The 24,200-nt window shown below is 64.3% G+C and overlaps 3 protein-coding genes across 6 annotated transcripts; 1 reads left to right on the forward strand and 2 right to left on the reverse strand.

Moving 5' to 3' along the window:
* Positions 1-189: 189 nt before the first annotated feature.
* ANKRD24 (ankyrin repeat domain 24) lies at positions 190-12,074 on the reverse strand. 3 transcript variants are annotated; one of them, XM_033082385.2, is made up of 19 exons: positions 8,342-8,487; positions 6,840-6,970; positions 5,801-5,889; positions 5,452-5,516; positions 5,087-5,144; positions 4,561-4,631; positions 4,041-4,147; positions 3,780-3,967; positions 3,601-3,629; positions 3,420-3,512; positions 3,148-3,252; positions 2,977-3,021; positions 2,580-2,678; positions 2,432-2,504; positions 2,215-2,336; positions 1,050-2,135; positions 684-821; positions 545-610; positions 190-395 (listed from the first exon to the last, which is right to left on the reverse strand). In XM_033082385.2, exons 1-19 carry the CDS (start codon positions 8,411-8,413, stop codon positions 318-320), a joined length of 2,715 nt encoding a protein of 904 aa, XP_032938276.1. In that variant the 5' UTR covers positions 8,414-8,487; the 3' UTR covers positions 190-317. The 3 variants fall into 3 exon arrangements, with proteins under 3 accessions (XP_032938276.1, XP_042635982.1, XP_042635981.1); XM_042780048.1 differs by lacking the exon at positions 8,342-8,487 and adding exons at positions 10,162-10,224; positions 11,873-12,074 and having other exon boundaries at positions 190-821; XM_042780047.1 differs by having other exon boundaries at positions 190-821.
* Positions 11,237-17,682, forward strand: SIRT6 (sirtuin 6). The gene is made up of 8 exons (XM_033082386.1): positions 11,237-11,333; positions 12,407-12,534; positions 12,740-12,922; positions 14,824-14,883; positions 15,757-15,852; positions 16,169-16,249; positions 16,328-16,451; positions 17,200-17,682. Exons 1-8 carry the CDS (start codon positions 11,268-11,270, stop codon positions 17,572-17,574), a joined length of 1,113 nt encoding a protein of 370 aa, XP_032938277.1. The 5' UTR covers positions 11,237-11,267; the 3' UTR covers positions 17,575-17,682.
* A 535-nt stretch (positions 17,683-18,217) lies between these two features.
* On the reverse strand, positions 18,218-23,953 carry CREB3L3 (cAMP responsive element binding protein 3 like 3). Of its 2 annotated transcripts, none has more exons than XM_033082246.1 (10): positions 23,410-23,953; positions 22,496-22,620; positions 21,681-21,936; positions 21,212-21,327; positions 20,840-20,971; positions 20,653-20,759; positions 20,463-20,531; positions 20,300-20,384; positions 19,395-19,491; positions 18,218-18,844 (listed from the first exon to the last, which is right to left on the reverse strand). In XM_033082246.1, exons 1-10 carry the CDS (start codon positions 23,648-23,650, stop codon positions 18,504-18,506), a joined length of 1,569 nt encoding a protein of 522 aa, XP_032938137.1. In that variant the 5' UTR covers positions 23,651-23,953; the 3' UTR covers positions 18,218-18,503. The 2 variants fall into 2 exon arrangements, with proteins under 2 accessions (XP_032938137.1, XP_032938138.1); XM_033082247.1 differs by having other exon boundaries at positions 18,552-18,834.
* Between the last annotated feature and the right edge of the window lie 247 nt (positions 23,954-24,200).

A 24,200-nucleotide genomic window follows, 5' to 3' on the forward strand; every position in this document is an offset into this window, starting at 1 on the left:
GAGCCGATCCCAGCGCGGCCCCCGGACCCGCGGCCCTGGGAAAGGGATTTCATTCCCATCTCTCCCTTCCTTCACAGCCCTCCCCTCGGGGGATGGCACGGCTGGAGATCGTGGCACCGATCCCCTGCTGTCCCCACAGCCCCCCGTGCCCACCCCGGTGTCCCCAGAGAGGAGCCACCAGCCCATCAGTGTGACTATAAATAACTTTATTGCTGCTGTGCCGGGGGTGGGCTGGGTGCCCGCACAAGCGAAGGGACACGCGGGGTGCTGTGACAGACCTGTCCCCCCCTCCCTGTGACACCCGTGCTGGCAGGGGCTCATCTGCCCTGCTCCTGCAGCTGCTGCATCCTCAGGATCTGGCACAGGAGTCTCTGCACGTCCTCGTCCATGTGGCCCTGGGATGGAGGGGACATTGGTGGGCACAATGGAATGGGGACATCAGGGAGGCTCCTGTGGGTGGCAGGTGGCCCAGGCCCCACCCCAGTGTCCCCAGCTGTCCCCAGCCCTGTCCCTAGCCCTGTCCCCAGCCCTGTCCCCAGCTCACCTGCACGGCATAGAGCAGGTGGCTCCGGTACAGCGTCACCACCTTGCTGTGCCTCGTCTCTGTCTCCTGCAGCACAGGGAGGGGGTTTGGCCACAGGGCTGGGGGCTCGGGGGAGCCCCAAACCCCCCGGGTGACCAACCTCGAGCTTCTCCTCCAGCGCCCGGACCCGGGCCTGGAGCTCGGACGCGTTGGGCGGGGATTGTGGGGGCGGCCCCGACTCGGGGAGAGCGTTCAGGGCTTCCTTCAGCCTGAAAACCTCCTTGGAGAGCTCCGTGATCTGCACAGAGCACAGGGGTTACAGCTTACCCAGAGCAGCCGTGGCTGCCCCTGCATCCCTGGAGCATCCCAGGCCAGGCTGGACAGGGCTTGGAGCAGCTGAGACAGTGGGAGGTGGATGGGATTGGCGGGGCGGAATGGGATGGGATTTAAGGTCCCTTCCAGCCCAAATTCAGTGACTCCATGCGTGCCAAGGCCACCATGACCCTCCGTGATTCCCTGTCCCTACCTTCCTGTCCCTGTCCCTGACCAGCCGTGCCGCGTCCTCGGCGTGGCCGTGCATCTCCCGCAGCCGCCGCGCCTCGTCCTGGGCCTGCTCCAGCTGCTTCTGCGCCGCGCCCAGCCTGTCCTCGGCCGCCTGCCGCTCGCTCTTCATGAACAGCGCCTGCCTCTGCACACGGAAAACCTCCTCGCACGTCTTCTCGTGCCGCCGCTCCAGCTCCTGCAGCCGCTGCGCCAGCGCCGCCGCCTCGGCGCGCAGCCCGGCCTCGGCCGCCTCGTGCTGCGCACGCGGCACGGCCGCCGCCAGCTCCGCCCGCAGCCGCGCGGCCTCGCGGGCCTTGGCGTCGGCCGCGGCCTCCAGCTGCGCCAGGCGCTCCCGCAGCGCCCGGGCCTGCTCCTGCAGCGCGGCCGTGGCTCCGGCGTGCTCGTCCCGGGGCACCCAGCCCTCGGCCTGCGCCCGCTGCAGCCACGCCGGGGCCTCCTCCTCGTGCTGCCGCAGCCGCTCCCGCAGCGCGCCCAGCTCGGCCTCCCTGCGCGCCAGCGCTGCCCGCAGCTCCGCCAGCTGCGCCTCGGCCTCCGCCGCTCCCGGCGCGTCCCGCGGCCTCGCCTGCAGCTCCCGCCGCAGCGCCTGGGCCTCGGCCTCGGCGCGCCCGCAGCGCTCCAGCAGCGCTTCCTTCTCCTCAGCAGAACCTCCCGGCGAGGCCGCGGCCTCCGCAGCCTCCAGCCGGGCCTGCAGCTCCTTCAGCCGCCGCTCCCGCTCCTCCAGCTCGCTCTGTGCCCGCCTCAGGGCCGCCCGCGCCTCCGCCAGCTCCGCGCCCGGCTCCCGCTCGCCGCGGGGTGATGAGGAGGGGGATGTCTGCACCCCCAGCTCGCCCAGCGCTGCCTTGCACTCGCCCCAGCCCCAGGCGGGCTCCTCGGGGGGACGTGGCCCCGTGGTTCCCTCGGGGCTGGGCTCCGAGCTGCCGCGCTGCCCGGCCCTGCCCTGCGCCCGCAGCCGCTCCAGCTCCCGCTGCAGGGCCTGGTACAGCCTGGCGGGCACCACGTCCCCCGGCCCGGCGGGGCTGCTCTCGTCCCGCTCGAAGTTCTCCAGCACCTGCCGAGGGACCGTGAGGCCACTGTGGGCCAGGGGACGAGGAGCAGAGGGACAGACAGACGGACAGAGTGGGACCTGCCTGGATTTTCTCCCTCAGCTCCTTGTTCTGCACGGTCAGGGACTGCACCTGGCCCTGGAGCGTGGCCAGCAGCTCCTCGGCCGAGGGGCTCAGCGTCTTCTTGGAGAGCAGCATCTCTGCTCCTGCAGGGCACAGGGACCTGGGGCTGTGCCCACCTGTGTCCCCAATCCCCAGTGTCACCTCCCCAGGGTGTCACTGGGGGGCTGGCAAGACCTACCTGGGAACTCAAGTGGTTCTCCCTCCTCATCCTGCAGTGTCTCGATGTCGTAGCTCGTGTTCTCCTTCTCATTCTGGGGGTGCAGGGTGGAGGTGACACCCCTGTCCCCAGCCCTGGGCACTGCCAGCTGTGTCCTGCCCTCACCCACCTCCATCGAGGACAGGCGGCTCCGCAGAGCCTCCACCTCCTTGCCCAGCTTCTCCTTCTCACTGTCCCGTGCCACCAGCCGCTCCTCCAGCTCCCGGACCTGCAGGGCAGGACATGGGAACAGGGTCCCCTTGGCTCCTGGCAGAGCCCTGGTGGCATTCCCAGCTCCAGGACACGGGAACAGGGTCCCCTTGGCTCCTGGCAGAGCCCTGGTGGCATTCCCAGCCCCAGGACACAGGAACAGGGTCCCCTTGGCGCCTGGCAGAGTCCTGGTGGCATTCCCAGCCCCAGGACACGGGAACAGGGTCCCCTTGGCTCCTGGCAGAGCCCTGGTGACATTCCCAGCCCCAGGACCCTCACAGAGCTGAGGTCACCTCCAGGCTCTTCCCTGACCTCACCTGCTTCTCCATGGAGCGCAGGGAGGCCTCATCCAGCTCTGCCCGCTGCCAGGACCCAGGGAGAGAACAGGGAGGGATGAGTGCTGTCCCCATGTCCCCTGTCCCCATGTCCCCTGTCCCCCTTGCTCCCTGGGGACACGGTGGCATCTCCCCCGAGCCTGCAGCCAGTACCTCCCGTCTCTGCTTCTCCTGCTGCTCCAAGCCCCGGATCTTCTGCAGGAACTGGGCCCTCTCCTGCCGCAGCCGCACGATCTCCTCGTAGGCGTCCCTGTCCTCCTGCAGGGAATCGTGGAAATCACTCAGTCCAGTCCCCAAAAATCCCACTGTGTGCCCGAGGGGGCTTCTCAGCACAGACCCCCCATGAGGGGACCCCTCATCGAGGAGTGTTTTGGGCTGCTCTGCACCTGCCAGGCCAGGTGAGCACCTGGGCACCCATTTCTCACCTGGCTGGGGGTGCCCAGGGGAGGCAGAGGCGCCTTCCTCTTCCTCGGGGTGCTGATCTTCTCCCTCACCGACGACTGGCTGGGCGAAGAGGTCTGCGGACACCGCAGGGCAGAGGGGACGTCACACCCACAGTGCCCTCCCTCCTTCCTGAGCCTCCAGGGATGGCCACCAGCCCCTGACCTGCGACGTCTGCTCGGTTGACTCCTCTTCTGTGAGGCAGAGCAGGAGGGAAGAGAAATCGGGGAGATTTAGGGGCTCGGGGGGACAGCACAGGCAAAGGCAGCCCTAAACAGCCCGGAAAAGGAGCCACATCCCCCAGCCTCAGCCCCAGGGAAGCCGGGCAGCCCCGGCAGCCTCACCGCTGGCCCAGGAGCGGCGCTGGGCCGCCTCCTGCAGCAGGTGCTGGATCAGAGCGTTGCCCGTGGCCAGCCCGTAGTGAGCGGCGTCGTGGCCGGTGGCGTCCACCACGGCCACGCGAGCCCCGGCGCTGACCAGAACCTCCACGGTGTCCACGCTGCCGCTCTCGCAGGCCAGCATCAGCGCTGTCCTGGGCACGGGGAGAGCTCGGTCAGGGCACGATCCCTGCGGCCGCTGCCCGGCCCGCAGCGCTGCGGCCCCACCTGCCCTGCAGGTCCCGGCTGTTGACGGCGGCCCCGCGGTGCAGGAGGTACCGGCACAGCTCCGGGTGGCTCATCTTGGCTGCCAGGATCAGCGGCGTGGAGCCGTCCTGGGCACGGCAGGCGGGAGGGATGAGCGGAGGAGGCTCAGATCGCCCACGGGGCACCGTGCTCCCGATATCACCGCAATTCCCGAGTTCCACCGCAATTCCCGTGTCCCTCCCCAATTTCCATGTCCCACCCCAATTCCCGTGTCCCACCCCAATTCCCGTGTCCCACCCCAATTCCCATGTTCCACCCCAATTTCCATGTCCCACCCCAATTCCCGATTTCCACCCCAATTCCCGTGTCCCAAACAAATCTCCATGTCCCACCGCGATTCCCGTGTCCCAAACAAATCTCCATGTCCCACTCCAATTTCCATGTCCCACCCCAATTCCCGTGTCCCTCCCAATCCCGGTGTCCCCGCGTTCCGGGCCAGCCCCAGCCCGGCCCAGCAGGACCCGCAGCACAGGGACCTCACCTTGTCCTTGCTGTTCAGGGGAGCCTTGAAGTCACAGAGGATCTCGGAGCAGGAGATGCAGCCGCTGGCAGCTGCGGACAGGGACAGAGGCTGAGCGCTGTCCCCTGGGCAGCACAGGGGTGGCACTGTCCCCACAGGGACAGGAGCAGCACGGGGGTGGCACTGTCCCACAGGGACAGGAGCACACAGGGGTGGCACTGTCCCCTGAGCAGCACGGGGGTGGCACTGTCCCCTGAGCAGCACGGGGGTGGCACTGTCCCCGTGGGGACAGGAGCAGCACGGGGGTGGCACTGTCCCCTGAGCAGCACGGGGGTGGCACTGTCCCCGTGGGGACAGGAGCAGCACGGGGGTGGCACTGTCCCCTGAGCAGCACGGGGGTGGCACTGTCCCCGTGGGGACAGGAGCAGCACGGGGGTGGCACTGTCCCCTGAGCAGCACGGGGGTGGCACTGTCCCCTGAGCAGCACGGGGGTGGCACTGTCCCCGTGGGGACAGGAGCACACAGGGATGTCACTGTCCCCACTCACCCGCCAGGTGCAGCGCGGTCCGGCCGCTGCCATCGGCCACGTCCACGGGGCAGGAGGCCTGGAGAGAGAGCCTGGGTCACAGGAGGAGGGGGACAGAGGGACACCCTGCTCGAGTGGCTCTGCGGCACCGTGAAGGACAGGGGATTGACAAGGGACTGGTGTGGAGAGGGACAGACAGACAGACAAACCCCCCGTGGCTCCACGCTGCGGTGAAGGACAAGGGACAGGGCTGGGAGCCACCACGGCAAGGCACCGGGCAGGGAAGGGGGCTCAAGGGCAGGGAGGACACCGAGCTGGCAGCACCTCCCTCCCTCCCTCCCCGTGTCCCTCCCTCCGTCCCCGTGTCCCTCCTCCCTCCCCCGTACCTGCAGCAGTTTGCTGACACACTGAGGGTGGCCGTGCTTGGAGGCCAAGTGCAGGGCAGTGTAACCTGGCAAGGGACAAACAGGTCAGAGCACGGCCAGCGGGGCTGTGCCAGAGGGGACAGCTGGGGGACACACAGAGGGACGGGCACACAGCAGGATCTGCTGGAACGGGGCTGGACAGGAAGGGCACGACCCCAGGAGCTCATCAGGGGCTGCTCGAGCTCCTTTAGGAAACTGGGACAAGTCACAGCCCCCCAGGTGTGGCCACCACCTCTGTCCCCTCAGCCTCAACACCTGGGGACAAACAGTGGCCCTGTGTGGCCATGCCCTGTGGTGGCCATGCCCTCACCCGAGCTGTCCTTGGTCATGGCATCCACGCCGTGGGCCAGCATCGCCTCCAGGCAGTCCACATTGCCCCGTGTGGCAGCCAGGTGGAACCTGCAGCAAGAGCAGGGGCTGTGGGACTCTGTCCCCTGTCCCCAGGGGCTCTGGGACTCTGTCCCCTGTCCCCAAGGGCTCTGGGACTCTGTCCCCTGTCCCCAGAGGCTGTGGGACTCTGTCCCCTGTCCCCAGGAGCTGTGGGACTCTGTCCCCTGTCCCCAAGGGCTCTGGGACTCTGTCCCCTGTCCCCAGAGGCTGTGGGACTCTGTCCCCTGTCCCCAGGAGCTGTGGGACTCTGTCCCCTGTCCCCAGGAGCTGTGGGACTCTGTCCCCTGTCCCCAAGGGCTCTGGGATTCTGTCCCCAGTCCCCAGGGGTTCTGGGACTTGTGCCCCTGTCCCCACGGGCTGTGGGACTCTGTCCCCTGTCCCCAAGGGCTGTGGGACTCATGTCCCCTGTCCCCAGGGGCTGTGGGACTCTGTCCCCTGTCCCTGGGGGCTGTAGGATCCTGTCCCCTGTCCCCAGCGCCTCTGGGACTCGTGTCCCCTGTCCGTGGGGGCTATGGACTCTGTCCCCTGTCCCCAGGGGCTGTGGGACTCGTGTCCTCTGTCCCCAAGGGCTGTGGGACTCTGTCCCCTGTCCCCGGGGGCTGTGGGACTCTGTCCCCTGTCCCCAAAGGCTCTGAGACTCGTGTCCTCTGTCCCCAAGGGCTGTGGGACTCTGTCCCCTGTCCCCAAGGGCTCTGGGACTCTGTCCCCTGTCCCCAAGGGCTGTGGGACTCTGTCCCTTGTCCCCAGGGGCTGTGGGACTCGTGTCCCCTGTCCCCAAGGGCTCTGGGACTCTGTCCCCTGTCCCAGAGGCTGTGGGACTCTGTCCCCTGTCCCCAGGGGCTGTGGGACTCTGTCCCCTGTCCCCAGGGGCTCTGGGACTCTGTCCCCTGTCCCCAGGGGCTCTGGGACTCTGTCCCCTGTCCCCAGGGGCTGTGGGACTCGTGTCTCCTGGCACTCACGCAGATTTGCCCTCCGAGTCCAGCTTGGTGGGCACCAGGCCCTTGCGCAGCAGGAGCGACGTGACCCGCCCGGCATCGTTGTAGTCCACGGCCTGCAGCAGCTTCTCGTCGTTCTTGGTCCAGTCCTGGCTCTGCAAGGGAGCCCAGAGGAGGCTGTGACAGTGTCAGCTGCGACAGTGCTGTCCCCAGGGCTGCCTGTCCTTGTCCCCATCCCTGCTGTGCCCTGTCCCTGGGGGTGGCTGTGCCCCTCTCCTGGGAGCTCACCCCCAGGTACGGAGAGTTCAGCCGGGATCGGGATGAAAATCCCCTCCAGCCCCTCAGTCTGCAGCTCACAGAGCAGGGGATTTACAGACCCAGTCTACCTGGGCCAGGCTGGGACTTGGGAGTGAGCCCAACTGCCCCGGGGTTTGCCCTTCCACCCCAAAATCCCAGTACTAAACCCAGCTGGGAGCCCCAGCCCTGCCCATTCCCCACGCTGATCCCACTCCCAGCCCTGCTTTGCCCCCGGAGGAGGAAGGATCAAAGCAGGGCGGGCACAGCCGGTAGCGAGAGCAGAGCCCCGGGGGTGCTCCATCCTCCCGGGATAACGGGGCAGTTCCCTGGGGATGCTCCCGGGATAACGGGGCAGTTCTCCTGGGAATGCTCCAGGGATAACGGGGCAGTTCTCCAGGGATGCTCCATCCTCCCGGGATAACGGGGCAGTTCCCTGGGGATGCTCCCGGGATAATGGGGCAGTTCCCTGGGAATGCTCCACGGATAACGGGGCAGTTCTCCAGGGATGCTCCCGGGATAACGGGGCAGTTCCCTGGAGATGCTCCAGGGATAACGGGGCAGTTTCTCCAGGGATGCTCCAGCCTCCCAGGATAACGGGGCAGTTCCCCAGGGGTGCTCTCGGGATAACGGGGCTGTTCCCTGGGATGCTCCCGGGATAACGGGGCACAGCGCTGTCCCCCCAAAACAAGCCCGGGCTGGATGGGGATTTGCTCTCCCTGTGCTCCCGCACATCCCTGTGCTGAAGGAGCCGAGCGGGACAGGACCAGGACCAGGATCAGGACCAGGACCAGGACCAGGACCAAGACAAGGACTGGAAGTCCCGGGTTCACCCCAGCTGGTGACGACAGAGCAGCGCTGGCTGCGGTCGCGGCGGCAGGAAATGGATGTCACCTTTCGGGAGCCGCTGGCACCTGTCCCAAAGCCGCCTGTCCCCGCCTGTCCCCGCCGGCTGCCCCCGAGCCCCTCCAGCCCAGCGGGACCGGCGACAAGGGACAAACCAGTCCCCCAGGGCTCCTGGGAGGGTGGTGCCCGCTCCCCCCACCCGCTTGAAGGCAAGGACAAAGCAGGATGGGGAGGACACGGGGGAGCCCCGGGGTGGGGATGGGGATGGGGGGTGCAGGTGGGGCGGGGGGGACACGGCTCAGCCCGCAGGACGCGACCGGAGGGGAACCGGGAGGGGCACCGGGAGGGGCACCGGGAGGGGAACCGGGAGGGGCACCGGGACGTACCGCGAAGGAGGAGGCGGCACAAAGGCAGATCTGCTTCATGGTGCTGAGCAGGAGGCGGCGGGAGTTCGCCATGCGCCCCTCGCCCCCCGCCCCGGCCGGCACGGGCACCCCCGAGCCCGGAGCGCTCCGGCATCGCCGCCCGGGCGGGGGCCGGGGCTGCGGCACTGGGAGCCGGACCCGCCTCCTCCACCCCCGTCCCTCCCTCCTTCCCTCCCTCTCAGCATCCCTGCATCCCTGCATCCCGCCACGGAGCGGGGAGCGGCTCCCACGCAGGCACCGCCACCCAAACCGGTCCCGGTTTTTATTCTTAGGGGGAGTGAAAGGCAACACGTGTTTGTCTGCTCTTGGTTCTCGTCGTGGGTGTCCAGCAGCGACTGGGACACACGGGGGGGGGGGGGGGTCACCGCGGTGTCCCGCGGGCTGCCGCGCGACCGACACGCGACCGCCACGCGACCGGCACGCGACTGCCACGCGACCGCCACGCGACTGCCACGCGACCGGCACGCGACCGGCACGCGACCCGCACGCGACCGGCACGCGACCCGCACGCGACCGACACGCGACCGGCACGCGACCCGCACGCGACCGACACGCGACCCGCACGCGACCGCCACGCGACTGCCACGCGACCGGCACGCGACCCGCACGCGACCGGCACGCGACCGCCACGCGACTGCCACGCGACCGGCACGCGACCGGCACGCGACGCACACGCGACCCACACGCGACTGCCAAGCGACCGGCACGCGACCGGCACGCGACCCGCACGCGACCGGCACGCGACCCACACGCGACTGCCACGCGACCGGCACGCGACCGGCACGCGACCGCCACGCGACCGCCACGCGACCGACACGCGACCGGCACGCGACCCGCACGCGACCGGCACGCGACCCGCACGCGACCGACACGCGACCGGCACGCGACCCGCACGCGACCGACACGCGACCCGCACGCGACCGACACGCGACTGCCACGCGACCCGCACGCGACCGACACGCGACCGACACGCGACCGGCACGCGAGCCCGCCCTCCCCACGCGAGATTTTTTCACGCGAGATTTTTCCACGCGAGTTTTTTCCACGCGAGTTTTTTCCACGCGAGATTTTTCCACGCGTGTTTTTTCCACGCGTGTTTTTTCCACGCGAGTTTTTTCCACGCGAGATTTTTCCACGCGTGTTTTTTCCACGCGTGTTTTTTCCACGCGTGTTTTTTCCACGCGTGTTTTTTCCACGCGAGATTTTTTCACGCGAGATTTTTCCACGCGTGTTTTTTCCACGCGTGTTTTTTCCACGCGAGATTTTATCACGCGAGATTTCCCACGGGGCCGGGCCGTGCCTGTGTAGGGGCGGCTCCGCCTCCACGGGGCCGGGCCGTGCCCGCCGCTGCCCCGCCCCGCCTCCACCTGGCAGCCATGGCCCTGCCGGCTCCCCCCGTGGCTCGCAGCTCTCACTTAGTCAAAAGGGTGCGCCTTACAGTCGTGAAATTACTGTAATTGAGGAGCATCGACAGGCTGGTTCCAGGGGCTGTGGCAGCTGGCAAAGCGGCACTTGTCCCCAGGGAGGGGACAGGGAGGGGACCTGGCACCCGCCTCCCTCTGCTTTGCTCTGCCCCGCTCCCACCGATGGCTCTGGGAGCACTGGGGACTCGATCCCACCAGCCAGGGTGACAGTGCCAACCTCCGTGGGGCTGCTGTCCCTGCTGTGCGTGACCACAGCATCCCTGGGGACATCCTGAGTGAAATCCCCACCTCTTCATGTCCCAGCGAACATCCCACGGCAGGTCCCCGTGTCCCCACGTCCCCAGGGATGGTACTTACATCTGCCTTCTTGAACTTGGCCTTCAGGCTCTTCATGGTGGCTCAGCCTCAGCCCTGTGGCACCTGCTCGGGGACGGATGGCCAGGCTCGGGGTCTGTCCCTGTCCCCGCCTGGGGACAGCCCAGCCCCGCCGGTGCCGCTGTTCCCCGCCCGTGTCAGCGCTCCCAGCCCGCAGCCGGGCACCGGAGCCGGGGATTGAGTTACGGCCGCGGCTGCGGTTACAGCCCCGGGCAGCCGGGGGGGCCGGGCCGGGGCCGGGGCTGGGGAGGGGTCAGCGGCCGTGCTATGCCCGGGGACACGGCCCTGATGGTTGGCAGCCCTTGCCAGTCCTGCCTTTGGTGGCACCTCTTGTCCTGACCTGGCATCCCCTTCCCCGCCCTGGCAGCTCCTGGTTCTGTCAGCGCCTCCTGCTCTTGTCGGCATCTGCTGCTCCCTGTCACCCCTGTCCCCTCCTGTCCCTCCTTCCTTCCCTGTCACCCCTGTCACCCCTTGTCTCTCCTTCCTTCCCTGGCACCCCTGTCCCTCCTTCCCTGCTTCCCCCCGGGCCCGGGGTTCTGTGCAGGTGTCGAGGCATTGTCGGGATAATGTGAGGGCACTGTCGGGATAGTGTGATGGCAGTATCAGAGCAGTGTGAGGGCAGTGTCGGGATAGTGTGAGGGCAGACTCAGGGCAGTCCCAGGGCAGTGTCACGGCACTGTCGCGATACTGTGAGGGCAGGCCCAGTGCACTGTCGGGACACTCTGAGGGCAGTGTCACGGCACTATCGCGATGCCGCGAGGGCAGTCCCAGGGCAGTATCACGGCACTATCGCGATGCCGTGAGGGCAGCCCCAGGGCAGTATCACGGCACTATCGCGATGCCGTGAGGGCAGCCCCAGGGCAGTATCACGGCAGTGTCGCGATGCCGTGAGGGCAGTCCCAGGGCAGTATCACGTCACTATCGCGATGCCGTGAGGGGAGCCCCAGCGCAGGCAGGGCCGGGGCGGTGCCGGGACGCGCTGAGGGCAGCCCCGCCTTGCCCGGCTCCAAGATGGCGGCGGCGGCCCCGGGGCGTGTCCCGCGGCCCCGGCCCCGCCCGGCTCTTCCGGCCGCGCCGCGGCCGCGCCGATGGCGGTGAATTACGCGGCCGGGCTGTCGCCGTACTCGGACAAGGGCAAGTGCGGCCTCCCCGAGGTGAGCGCGGCACCGCCGGGTGGATCCCCGCCGGCCCGGGGGAGCCTCGGCCCGCCCGCCCGGGCCTCCCGCGCTGCCGCCGGGCCCGGCGCGTTCCCATGGCAACCGCGGCCTCGGCCCCGCCGGGACAGCCGTGGGGAGCACCGGGCAGGGACCGAGCCCCTGTGTGTGTCCCCTGCTCGTCCTGCGGCTCCCTCCTTGTCCCCCTGCCGTGGGTGTCTGTCCCCAGACTCGCCGTGGCTCCCTCGTCCTGCTCTTGTCCCCCCCAGATCCCTCCGTGTCCCCCTCCATGGCCCTTTCCGTGCCTCCTCTCCCTCCGTCCTTCTCCCCCCATGGCTCCATCCGAGCCCCAGCAGTTCTCGGGAAGCTTAGAGCAGGGTTTGGGGGAGCTCCGGTTCGCTCGGGAGCCTGTCCTGAGCCGAGGGGACGGGCAGGGGACAGGGGCACACACAGGGCTCGTCCCTGTCCCCAGGAGATGGGGCTGGAGAAGCAGCTCAGGAATTAAATCCCGTGCCCAAACCAGCGTGTGGTGTCCCCACCTCCGTGGCTGCCATGTCCCTCGCTGTCCCTCGGGCCTGCCCTGTCCCCAGAGCTGGTGGCACTGCTGGTGACAGCTGGGGCTCGGCACACGTGGGGCGGCCCCGGGTCGCTGCTGGAGCCCAGCCTGGGCCAGCTGCCTGTGGGAGCAACAAACTCTCTGTTGGTGCTGGGTGTCCCCAGCCCTGTCCCCGCACAGAGCTCCAGATGACACGGAGTCTTCCCCGTTAAATGTTTCTGTGGTTAAGGAATGCAAAATCCTTCATGGGAAAGGAGGAATTGTGGGTTACTGGGGCTCCAGAGTCGTGGAATCCCAGAATGGTTTGGGTTCAGGGGGCCTGAAGGATCATGCAGTGCCACCCCTGCGATGGCAGGGACACCTCCCACTGTCCCAGGCTGCTCCAAGCCCTGTCCAGCCTGGCCTTGGATGCTCCAGGGATCCAGGAGCAGCTGGGAAATCCATTCCAGGACCTGGAGGGATTCCTTCCCCATGTATCCCACACCCACACGTCTCCATGGTTTTTGTCCTTTCCCAGATTTTTGACCCTCCGGAGGAGCTGGAGCGGAAGGTGCAGGAGCTGGCAGAGCTGATCCGGAGCTCCTCCAATGTGGTTTTCCACACGGGGGCCGGGATCAGCACGGCCTCGGGCATCCCTGACTTCAGGTAAGGCTGGCAGGGGGGCACCGACTCCAAATCCATCTTCCTTGGTGGGAAGCTGTGCTTGAACCTGCCCCATCCTGGATCCAGCTGCAAACTTCTCCCTGTCACACATCTCAGCTCCACTCCCCCAGGATCCTGCAGCCCCACGAGCTCTGCTCCCATGGATGGGGCACCCGGAGCCTGAGCTCTCCCTTCCTGCTCTTTCCAGGGGCCCCAATGGTGTCTGGACCATGGAAGAGAAAGGGCTCTCCCCAAAATTCGACACCACCTTTGAGAACGCCAGGCCCTCCAAGACTCACATGGCGCTGCTGGGGCTGCAGAGAGTGGGAATCCTGAAATTCCTGGTCAGCCAGAACGTGGACGGGCTGCACGTGCGCTCGGGATTCCCAAGGTGCTTTCCCAGCCCCACACAGGGCTCTGATCCCCAAGGAATCTCTGCCCTGTCTGATTCAGGGAGGGGAAGCTGGGAGGGGATGGATGAACCAGCTGGAATTTAGAGAAGTTCTGATCCAGAGGGTTATGGAATGAAATCAGCCTTAGTTGTTGCTCTCCAGAAATGCTTCCAGGTGCTGTTTGTGCACAGGAAAAACAGAACCATGCAATCCCAGAATGGTTTGGGTTGGGAGGAACCTAAAGCCCACCTGCCAAGGGCAGGGACACCTTCCACTATCTCAGGCTGCTCCAAGCCCCATCCAACACTTGTCCCCATCCAGGTCCTGCAGGCTGTGGCTCTCAGTGTCACTGGGGGTGAGGAGCTGGATCCAAGCAGAGGGCCTGTGCTCCTGGGAATGACCTGGGGCTCTGCTTTCTGGTCCTTTCCATCCCCTCCATCCCTGTCCCTGTGCATGGAGGGAGGCTGGGAGCCCAGGGCTGAGTCTCACTCTGGTTACAGAGCTCTCAGAGCTTGGGCTGCTTCAATTTGCTTCAGTTAAATCTCCTGAGGGAGCAGAAAATCAGTGCTGGGCCCAAAAGACCCTTAAAGATCCTTATTTTCCTTGCTAATTTTGCCATTTCTGCAATTTCTGACTTACCTGGGCTCCTCTTCCCTGGTGGTGAGGTTGGGATTGCCGAGGATCCGAGGGATTCCCTCTGCAGGGAGCTGAGGGTGGGAGAGCTGCACTCCCTGCGTGGAGGGGACCCGAGTGGCCGTGGCAGAGCTGTCCTCAGAGGAACCTGAGCCTCTCCTGAGCCTCGTGACAGCCAGAGCTTTGTCCTTCACAGGCTCCAGCCCGTTACAAAACCCATTCCCAGCACTTAAGAGCAGCCAGAGATTGTCTTGGGAGGGAAAAGTGCTCGGAGCTGCTGGGAAAGGGGAGGGGAGAGCAGCTGAGTTCAAGGAAGAAAACAAAATGAAGGGAGTCACTGAGGCTTGAAAGATGCTGAGTGTGATGCTGATACCTCTGGTGTTTTCTGCTGAGGGAGGGGAGGCCCTGGCACAGGTTTCCCAGAGAAAAATGGGATGGCCCATCCCTGGAAACAAGGAGAGAAACCTTGGACAGCGCTCCAGGCACAGGGTGGGATTGTTGGGGTGTCTGTGCTGTGCCAGGGGTTGAACTCAGTGATTCTTGTGGATCTCTTCCAGCTCAGGAAATTCTGTGATGTCTGGGAACACTCAAGGACGGGGCTTGGAGCAGCTGGGACAGTGGGAGGTGTCCCTTTTGATCTTTTTAGACCAAAACCCAGCCCATTCTGTGATTCCAGAGTCAGGACGTGGCTGAGGAGCATCAATTGTTCAAGGTGCCCCTCACAGCCAGAGCTGCCTCCAGGCCATTTGTCCTGGCTCCTGCTCCCATGGGAAAAGGGAATGAGGACACAATTCCATGGTGCTCCCAAGCCCAGAGCCACTGGCTCCTGTTCCAGTTCAGCCCAGCTCTGCCTCCCAAACTTGAGTAGGCTGAACTGGGGCCAAACTGGGGGAAATCAAGTCAGTCCTGTCTCACACAGCCTGGAGGAAGTTCCCACTCAGTGTGGGGCTCTGAGGAGAACAGGGAGAGCGTGGCTGTGTTTTCCTCTGCCTTCTGCTCTGAGCCTGGAGGGAATTTCAGGAAAAACAGGTGTCAGAGGGCTGGAGCAGCACAGGGACAGACAGGAATGTTGGGTGCTGGAAAAGCAAAGATCTGGATGGTCCCAGGAGCAGAGATTTGAGTGGATCAGGAGCTGCTGTCCCTCCCTCAGCCCCTGGTGGGGGATGAACCCATCCCCTGGCAGAGCTGGAATTCAGGGAAGGCTCCTGGGGAGGAGGGGAGGGTTCCCCCAGGGCTCCCCACCCTCACCTGAGCCTTCCTCCCACAGGGACAAGTTGGCCGAGCTCCACGGGAACATGTTTGTGGAAGAGTGTGTGAAATGTGGCAAGTACGTGAGCCCTGGGGGCTGGGCTGGGACTTCCATCCTGGGGAGGGGCTGGGATTTCCATCCTGGGGAGGGGCTGGGATTTCCATCCTGGGATCACGACTGGGATTTCCATCCTGGGATTGGGGCTGAGATTTCCAGCCTGGGATTAGGGCTGGGCTGGGATTTCTATCCTGGGACTGGGATTTCCATCCTGGGGAGGGGCTGGGCTGGGATTTCTATCCTGGGATTGGGGCTGGGATTTCCATCCTGGGATGGGGATTTCCATCCTGGGGAGGGGCTGGGCTGGGACTTCCATCCTGGGGAGGGGCTGGGATTTCTATCCTGGGATTGGGGCTGGGCTGGGATTTCCATCCTGGGATTGGGGCTGGGCTGGGATTTCCATCCTGGGATTGGGGCTGGGCTGGGATTTCTATCCTGGGATTGGGATTTCCATCCTGGGACTGGGATTTCCATCCTGGGATTGGGGCTGGGCTGGGATTTCTATCCTGGGATGGGGACTGAGATTTCCATCCTGGGATTGGGATTTCCATCCTGGGATTGGGGCTGGGCTGGGATTTCCATCCTGGGATTGGGATTTCCATCCTGGGACTGGGATTTCCATCCTGGGACTGGGGCTGGGATTTCCATCCTGGGATTTGGGCTGGGCTGGGATTTCCATCCTGGGATGGGGACTGAGATTTCCATCCTGGGATTTGGGCTGGGCTGAGATTTCCATCCTGGGATGGGGACTGAGATTTCCATCCTGGGATTGGGGCTGGGCTGGGATTTCCATGCCAGGCTGTGTTGGGGAGTACTCCAGCACTCTCTGAGTCCTCCCTGAGCCCCCCTGAGCCCTCCTGCCCGCCCTGAACCCCCCTGTCTCTGTCTCCACAGGCAGTACGTTCGTGATGCCGTCGTGGGCAGCATGGGGCTCAAGCCCACCGGGCGCCTCTGCAGCGTCACCAAGGCCCGGGGGCTGCGGGCCTGCAGGTGGGGATGGGGGATGGCCCCAGTGCAGGGATGGGGATGGGGGGATGGCCCCAGTGCAGGGATGGGGACCCTGCAGGGATGGGGATGAGGGGATGGCCCCACTGCAGGGATGGGGATGGGGAAATGGCCCCACAGCCCCTCAGATCCCCGAGAAGCACCCCAAGGTGCAGGAAGAGCTTTGGGTGCTCTCTGTGCCTTCCCAGTGGGGACAGGGAGGGTGGGACAGGCTCTGGGTGTTGTCCCCTCTGCCAGGGCAGCTCTGCTGCCTGCTCTGCCTTTTCCAGGGCAAACCACAATCCCTGTGTGTGTTTTCCAGAGGGAAGCTACGAGACACTATTCTGGACTGGGAGGATTCCCTGCCTGACCGTGACCTGACGCTGGCAGATGAAGCCTGCAGGTACTGACACCTGCTCAGAGGGGACAGTCCCTGCCACCCCTCCATGCCCAGGTTCTGCATTTCTCCTCCTCCCTGCAGGAAAGCCGACCTCTCTGTCACCCTTGGGACCTCTCTGCAGATCAAACCCAGCGGGAACCTCCCCCTCATCACCAAGAAGAGAGGAGGGAAGTTGGTCATTGTCAACCTCCAAGCAACCAAACACGTGAGTGAGCGTCCTGCAGCTCTGCACTGCTCCTTTCCCCTGCTGTCCCCTGGCCAGGCCCATCCCAGGTGTGTCCCTGCACGGTGTCCCCTCCCAGGTGGCCTCTCTTAGCAGGCTGGGACTCCTGGGTTGAGGGGTTTAAACCTTCAACTCCTGCTAAACACGTAGAGATGGCAGGTAAATATTGGAATCATGGAAAGGGCTGGGCTGGAAGGGACCTTAAAGTTATCCCATGGGCAGGGACACCTTCCACCTGCTTTGTCCCTGAGCCCTGTCCCTGTTTGTCCCTGAGCCCTGTCCCTGTTTGTCCATTTGTCCCTGAGCCCTGTCCCTGTTTGTCCTTGAGCCCTGTCCCTGTTTATCCCTGAGCCCTGTCCCTGTCTGTCCCTGTCTGTCCCTGAGCCCTGTCCCTGTTTATCCCCGAGCCCTGTCCCTGTTTATCCCTGAGCCCTGTCCCTGTTTGTCCTTGAGCCCTGTCCCTGTTTGTCCCTGGTTTGTCCCTGTTTGTCCCTGAGCCCCGTCCCTGTCTGTCCCTGTTTGTCCCTGTTTATCCCTGAGCCCTGTCCCTGTTTGTCCCTGAGCCCTGTCCCTGTTTGTCCCTGTCTGTCCCTGAGCCCTGTCCCTGTTTGTCCCTGAGCCCTGTCCCTGTCTGTCCCTGTTTGTCCCTGGTTTGTCCCTGTCTGTCCCTGAGCCCTGTCCCTGTCTGTCCCTGTTTATCCCTGATCCCTGTCCTGTCCCCACTCTCCAGGACCGCCAGGCCGACCTGCGCATCCACGGCTACGTTGATGAGGTGATGACCAAGCTGATGAAGCACCTGGGGCTGGAGGTGCCCGAGTGGACGGGGCCGGTGGTGGTGGAGAGCGCCGAGCTGGCCAAGGCCGAGGTGCCTGAGGTGGCCAAGGCCGAGGTGCCTGAGGTGGCCAAGGCTGAGCTGGCCACAGCTGAGCCCCAGCAGCTGCAGGGCAGGCTGAAGGAGGAGCCCCTGGGCCAGCACAACGGCACCGTGCCGTGCCCCGGGAAGGCGCCGCGGCAGCGCCGGGACGGGCTCAGGCTGGAGTGTCCCAGCCCGGACACGGGGCCAACACCAGTGAAGAAGATGAAGGTGGAGCCTCTCCTCACCTGACCTGGACTGTCCCTGTCTCACCTGGGCTGCTTTTCCTACCGACTGTTTTTTTATACCCTTAAATATTGTCCCTTTTTTTATGTCAGTATTAAACATACTTGAATTGTGGCTGGTGGAGCAGCTGCACCCACGGGCCTGGGGAGGGCCTTGCACGGGGAAATTCTTCTCTGTGAGGGTGGTGAGGCTGGGGAATGGAATTCCCAGAGAAGCTGAGATCCCTGGAAGTGTCCAAGGTCAGCTTGGATGGGACTTGGAGCACCCTGGGACAGTGCAAGGTGTCCCTGCCCATGGCAGGGGTGGCACTGGATGGGCTTTAAGGTCCCTTCCAACCCAAACCATTGCATGGCTCTGTAATTCCACATCACTTGGTCATGGAAGAGGACTGGTGCTGGCTGGATCCCAGTTGGACTCAGGGCTGGGAGCTGTGGGAGGTGTCCTGGCCCCAGCTCCAGGCTGGGCATGGCTGTGTGTCCCCTTCTCCTGAGCCCCTCATGGCAGCTGGGCTTGAGGTACCCCTGGCCCAGGGCTCCTTGAAACCACCTGGATCACTTCTTAAAGTACAGCAGGTGTATTTTTTCCAAAATATCTTCCATTTAGAGATGAAAATAAAATTCAAAAACCAAAAACCAAAACAAAACCAAGACTAAAACCAACCAGTTGCACCATCAGCAGCCAACCAGGCCAGGGCCCCTCTTGCTTCCTCAGCCCCATCCTGAGTGACCCCACGTCCCTTCCACAGCTCCCACCGTGCCAGGGGGGGCAGGAGCAGCCCCTTCCCTCCCAGTAAGGCCAGTGGGAATCCATCTCCTCTTCCCAGTTCACAGAATCCAAGCAAAGCCAAGCAGGTGCAGCATCCGGGGGCAGATCCTGGAGGGTTCCCCCGAGGGTTTGTGCTGTGCCCCCATGGCAGCCCCGTGCTCCCTGCTGTGCTACAGCTCCTCTGCCGGCTCCAGCAGTGCAGGGCGGCCCTGCCCGGGCTCGGACCAGCCCAGGGCTCCCAGCCCCGGGTGTGGCTCGGTGCTGTCCCCTGGCACAGCCTGGGCCTGCTCCCCGTGCTCCTGGCTCAGCCCCTCGGGGGGTGTCGCTGCCCGGGTGTTGTTCTGGAGGGAGCCCTTGGCTGGGTGTGTGGGGAATGTGCCCTGGAAAGCCTCATGCAGGGTCTGGGGGGTCTCCTCCGACCACAGCGGCTCCGGGGGCTTCTCCTCCCCGGCCTGGGGCTGGGTGTGAACCACGCGGGAGGCGGCGGCGTTGTGCAGGGACCTGGAGAAAACTGAGCCCCACGCAGGGTCAGGGCTGGGCCAGGGGACACAGGGTCTGGCACAGCTCTGGCACAGCTCAGCACGGCCCTGGCACAGACCAGAACAGCCCTGGAACAGCCCCAGCTCAGCCCCAGCTCAGCCCCAGCTCAGCACAGCCCTGGCACAGCACAGCTCAGCTCAGCTCAGCACAGCCCTGGCACAGCCTGGCACAGCCCAGCCCAGCTCAGCTCAGCCCAGCCCTGACACCACCCAGCTCAGTCCAGATCAGCCAAGCCCTGGCATGGCCCAGCTCAGCCCAGCACAGCTCAGCCCAGCTCAGTCCAGCCTTGACATGGCCCAGCCCAGCCAAGCCCTGGCATGGCCCAGTTCAGCCCAGCACAGCTCAGCCCAGCTCAGCCCAGGTCAGCCAAGCCCTGACACAGCCCAGCTCAGCCCAGCACAGCTCGGCCCAGCCCTGGCACAGTTCAGCTCAGCCCAGCTCGGCCCAGCCCTGGCACAGTTCAGCCCAGCTCAGCACAGCTCAGCCCAGCTCAGCCCAGCCCGGCCCAGCTCAGCCCTCACCTCGCACGGGCCTGAAGTCTCCGTTTGCCTCGGCCTTGCTGGAGGCGAAGGGGCTGATGGAGGGGAAGACGATGAGGGTGAAGGAGAGCAGCAGGACCTGGGGACAGAGGGGACATCCCTGAGCACAGCAGGGGAGAGGGGCCAGGAGCTGCCTCACAGCTGCTGGCAGGACCAGGAGTGCATCTCCATCACTCCATTCCAGTTCATGTCCTACCAGTGCACATCCATCCGTCCATTATCCATCCATCCATCATCCATCCATCATCCATCCATCCATCCATCCATTATCCATCATCCGTCCATCCATCCATCATCCATCCATCATCCATCCATCCATCCATCCATCATCCATCCATCCATCCTCCATCCATCCATCCATCATCCATCCATCCATCATCCATCCATCCATCATCCATCCATCATCCATCATCCATCCATCATCCATCCATCCATCATCCATCCATCCTCCATCCATCCATCCATCATCCATCCATCCATCATCCATCCTCCATCCATCCATCCTTCTGTCCTTCCTCCATCCATCATCCATCATCCATCCATCATCCATCCATCATCCATCCATCCATCATCCATCCATCATCCATCCATCCATCATCCATCCATCATCCATCCATCATCCATCCATCCATCATCCATCCATCCATCATCCATCCATCATCCATCCATCCATCATCCATCCATCCATCCATCATCCATCCATCCATCCATCATCCATCCATCCATCATCCATCCATCATCCATCCATCATCCATCCATCATCCATCCATCCATCATCCATCCATCATCCATCCATCCATCATCCATCCATCCATCCATCCATCATCCATCCCTCATCCATCCTCCATCCCTCCCTGCAGCTCCCAGGCCCTGCAGGCCCCACTCACCGCCAGGCAGGTCCCTGTCTGTGCTGCCTTGTTGCTCGACTGAACCACCACGGCCTGGAGCTTCTTCAGCTGCTCCAGGAGTGACCTGGGAACAGGGAGAGCCCATGAGCCCCCAGCCCAACACTCACCACCCCACCTGGTCCCCATCCCCTGCAACACCTACGAGTTCTGCTTCTCCAGGTGCAGCACTTTCCTCTGCAGCTCCTGGTTCTGCGCCGTGCACGCCGACATCCTGGCACAGGGAGAGCAGGAGGGGGTCAGGGGACAGCTGGGGGGGCTGGCAAGGAGCAGAGTGCCCAGGGTGCCACCCCAGGGGTGTGCCACCACGCCCAGGTGAGGGGCTGGCTCTGTACCTGCTCTCCAGCCCGTCAATGTATTCCTTCTTCTTCTTGCGGCTCTCCTGAGCCGACTGCTTGTTCCGGATCTTCCTCCGGATCTTCTTCAGCACCCGCTCCTCGTACTGGGGAACACACGGGGGGGGTCAGAGCCAGCAGGGTGGGACCCCCACTCCACACCCCACCCAGGGGTCCTGGCACCCACCTTGGTGAGGGGCAGCTGCGTGGGCAGGGTCAGCCCCTCCTTCGCCAGCAGCTTCTTCTCGTCCTCCGTCAGCACCAGCTCCTGGAAGTGGCCCTGGCTCGGCCGGAGCAGGGAGCCAGGAGCCTGTGGCTGCTGTGGGAACATGGAATGGTGACACCTCTGGGTGAGGGACACCCCCCAGCTGGCCCCAGAGACCCTGCCTGGGACCACGGTGAAGGTGGCTTGGGCCAGGAAGGGACAGGGATCATGGACAAGGAGCAGGAAGGGAAAGGGAACAAGTGTGGGGCTGGGGAGGGACAAGGCTGGGAATGAGGGATGAGCAGGGTCCAGGAAGGGACAGGGAGAGTTGGGGACACAGGGACAGGGACTCACATTGTCAGAGCTGCCTGAGAGCAGCAGGTCCTTGACGGTGAGGGTACAGGATGCAGGTGGGGGGACCACGGGCGGGTCCTGGCTCTCCTCCAGGAAGAACCCAGGGTGCCAAATGTCTGGGGGAGGGCAGAGGGAGCTGTCAGCAGTGCTGTGTCCCCACTGTCCCCAGTGTCCCCACTGCAGGACCCTGCCATGGTCCCAGAACCAGGGTGACCAGTCCAGTGCCCCTGACTCTGTCCCCCCAAACTCTGATCCTGCCCAACACCAGTCTGCCCAGTTCACCCCAGTTCCCAAGCTCTCCACACTCTCCCCATCTCCTCCTTAGCCCACCAGACCTCCCAGTTCTTTCCAGTTTCCCCCAGCTCCCTTAATTTCCTCACAATCCCCCACCTCCCCCACTGCTCTCAGCTCCCCAGTATCCCCAGTGTCCCCAGTGTCCCCAGCCCGGTCCTTTCCCAGCGTGGCTCACCCAGGTCGATGGAGACCTCGGGCTGCAGAGCCCCAGAGCCCGCAGGGAGGGGCTGGGCCTGGCAGGGCTCGGTGTAGGGGGTCAGCAGCTCTCGGGGAGCCCCCTCACAGCTCCGGGGGGGGCTGTCGTGCTGGTCAGAGGGGACATCCTCGGACACCCCGCTGTCACTGGTGGCCGGGGACCAGCTGGACGAGTCTGACACCGAGTCCCGGGAGCCCAGGAGGGAGCTCAGGAAGTCATCGCTGTCCGGGGCACGCTGTGGGGACACGGCACTGTCACTGGGAGCAGCCATCCCCTGGGGTGTGACAACACAGGTGTGACATCCCAGGTGTGACAACACAGGTGTGGCATCCCAGGTGTGGCATCCCAGGTGTGACAACACAGGCGTGACCCCCAGGGTGTGCCATCCCAGGTGTGACCCCCAGGGTGTGACATCCCAGGTGTGACAACACAGGTGTGACCCCCAAGGTGTGCCATCCCAGGTGTGACAACACAGGCGTGACCCCCAGGGTGTGATATCCCAGGTGTGACCCCAGGTGTGCCATACCAGGTGTGACCCCCAGGCTGTCACATCCCAGGTGTGCCATCCCAGGTGTGCCATCCCAGGTGTGACCCCCAGGGTGTGACATTCCAGGTGTGATATCCCAGCTGTGCCATCCCGGGCTGTGAATCCCAGGCTGTGACCCCCAAGCTGTGCCATCCCAGGAGTAACCCCCAGGTTGTGACCTCTAGGCTGTGCCATCCCAGGCTGTGCCACCCCAGCTGTGCCATCCCAGCTGTGCCCCAGCAGGGCCGGGGCAGGGCCCAGGGCTCACCCTGTCCTGGGGCCAGGTTCCCGGCAGCGTCTCCAGCTCCAGCCCGCGCAGGATCCCGTCCTGGTGGTCGAAGAGCAGATCCAGCAGGTCCAGGCTCTCGAGGCTGCCCACGCTGGAGGCCATGGCTGTGGGGTGGCAGGGTCATTGCCCAGTCCAGGCCTGTGGTAGCCCCCAGAGCCACCCCCACATCAGCTGCACACCCCAGGGACACCCCGAGTCATGGGGCAGTGGGAGGGGCAGGGCCATGTTGGGATTCACCTGGAAAAGCCCTACAGGTGTGGGATGGGATGTGGGGGCTCCAGGCATGGCAGTGCTCCCCACTCCTTCCAGCAGCTGAAATTCCCAAACCCTCCAGTTTTCCACCCAGAGCAGGGGGTTCCCTCCTGGAGGTGGCCGTGCTGGAAGGGCTGGTTAATCATTTTGGGTGGCCAGTGGAGGGGAGGGGCCTGTGGCCCCAGGGAAGGGACTCAGTCACTCACTGCTACCCCAGGGTTGAGACCCTGGACTCAGAGAGAGCCACTGGGCCAGCTGACCACTAGCCCAACTGGCCAATCAGCCAACTGACACCCCAGCTACCCCAACAGCTGATCCACTGACCAACTGGCTGACCAATCAATCAATGAACTGACCAAGAGACAGACCAAACAGTCACCCTGCTGACCAAATGACCAATGGGTGGACAGCCCAAACAACCAGCCCACTGACCAATGGACTGACCACTCAACTCTCTGCCTGACTGACCAACAAACCAACCAACCCACGGCCCAACCAACCCACACAAATGCCCTCCAAGCCAGCTGGGGACAGTTGTCATGAGGTGACATTTGTCAGGGTGGACATGGGGCTTTATTGTCCCTGTCCTTCACCCCCAGTCCCCTCAGGGAATCCTGAGGGTGGTGGCAGCCAGGACATACCTGGGTGAGAAGCCATGGATTGTCCCTCTCCTCTCTCCAAGCACAGCTGAGCGTGGTGGACAACAAGCCAAGCCTTCACCCTCCTCCTCTTCCTCCTCCGTCGTGATTCCCTGACCCGAGTGGCAAAGTTTAAACTCCAACTGCACAGAAATAATATCCCAGATTGCAAAATGTCCCAGCCCTGATTGGGGCCGTCGGGCCGCGATGGCAGGGCCGCCCCGGGGCTGGACCCGTAACTCATTAGCCAAATGTTTTTGTGCTCCTCTGCCAAGCGGGGCAGGAGGGGCTGGGGCTGCCGGGTAAAGTCCAGGTGCTATAATTGTCCGTGAACCTTCACCCACTTTTGGGGACAGTTTCCCTTTTTTCAGACGTCTCGGCCTTAATCGCATTCGATTAAGTGTGTGAGGGCAATATCCAGGGACGTTGCCTTGGAATCCACCGTTTATGGCTAATCCAGAAAAACCTTGGGGTTCTGTGGCTGTGCCTGGAGAGAGACCATTGACAAGGGATGCAAGGACAGGACACAGGGAATGGTTTCCCACTGCCACAGGGCAGGGATGGATGCGATATTGGGAAGGAATTCCTGGCTGGGAGGGTGAGGAGGGGATGGGATGAATTCCCAGAGAAGCTGTGGCTGCTCTGCATCCCTGGAATGTTCAGGGTTTGGAACAGCTTAGGACAGCGGCCTATGGCAAGGGCGGAATGCGATGTGACCCAGACCATCCTGGGATTATTCCACGAGTCCCTCACGGCTGTCTCAAGACCCTCGGGATCCCGGATCCCTCCACAGG

The sequence above is a fragment of the Catharus ustulatus genome, chromosome 29 (genome assembly GCF_009819885.2).
Source record: "Catharus ustulatus isolate bCatUst1 chromosome 29, bCatUst1.pri.v2, whole genome shotgun sequence".
NCBI lineage: Eukaryota > Metazoa > Chordata > Aves > Passeriformes > Turdidae > Catharus > Catharus ustulatus.